General features: G+C 58.3%; 1 protein-coding gene across 1 annotated transcript; it reads right to left on the bottom strand.

The window, feature by feature from the left end:
- Positions 1-690: 690 nt before the first annotated feature.
- On the bottom strand, positions 691-824 carry LOC104469061 (acetylcholinesterase-like; the record flags this gene model as incomplete). Its single annotated transcript, XM_010083404.1, has 1 exon — positions 691-824. A coding segment is annotated over exon 1 (134 nt), but the record flags the coding sequence as incomplete, so codon positions are not given.
- Positions 825-997: the final 173 nt, after the last annotated feature.

Genomic DNA, 997 nt, shown 5'->3' with positions numbered 1-997 from the left:
ATCCATCCATCCATCCTTCCATCCATCCACCCAACCCTTCAGATCCATCCATCCATCCTTCCATCCATCCACCCAACCCTTCAGCCATCTACAGAGGCTCATCCTCAGCCCACCATCTTCCCATCCATCCATCTCCATGGGCTTATCTCCACCCATCCCTCCATGTCCACCAGCTCCATCCATCCATCCATCCACCCACCAAACCCTTCAACCATCTCCACAGGCTCATCCTCATCCCACCATCTTCCCAACCCACCATCTACGTGGGCTCCTCTTCATCCATCCAACCATCCATCCATCCTTCCGTCCACCCACCCAACCCTTCAATCATCTACAGAGGCTCATCCTCATCTCACCATCTTCCCATCCATCCATCTCCATGGGCTTATCTCCACCCATCCCTCCAGGTCCACCAGCTCCATCCATCCAACCCTTCAACCATCTTCTTAGGCTCATCTTGATCCCACCATCTTCCCATCCCACCATCTACGTGGGCTTCTCTCCATCCATCCATCCATCCATCCACCCACCCAAAACCCTTCAACCATCTCCACAGGCTCATCTTGATCCCACCATCTTCCCATCCCACCATCTACGTGGGCTTCTCTCCATCCATCCATCCACCCAACCCTTCAATCATCTCCGTAGACTCATCCTCATCCCTCCGCCGTCCCCCCGCGTCCCCCGTACCCCGTGCGGGCGAAGTTCCCCCAATAGCGCATGATCCTGCGGCTGAGCCGTTCCTCCTCCGCCGTGTAGTTGAGTTGGGGGTTGAGGGGCTGCCCGAAGACGAACTCGATCTCGTAGCCGTGGGGGACTCCCATCCACGGTGGCCACGGCAGGTTGGAGGCGCGGTGGTCGAAGAGGTACGCGAACACCGTCCCCCCGCGCTCCGCCCAGCGCTGCGCAAAGTGCATCAGCGGACAAACCACGTTGTGGTCGCCTACGATGTCGTCCAGCGCCTCCCGGTTCTTCACCGGGTTGTCCTGGTCCAACC

Source organism: Pterocles gutturalis, unplaced genomic scaffold, assembly GCF_000699245.1.
Source record: "Pterocles gutturalis isolate BGI_N339 unplaced genomic scaffold, ASM69924v1 scaffold41140, whole genome shotgun sequence".
Classification (NCBI taxonomy): domain Eukaryota; kingdom Metazoa; phylum Chordata; class Aves; order Pterocliformes; family Pteroclidae; genus Pterocles; species Pterocles gutturalis.
Note: the sequence above shows the minus strand (reverse complement) of the source record. Positions and strands in the feature narration are given on the sequence as shown.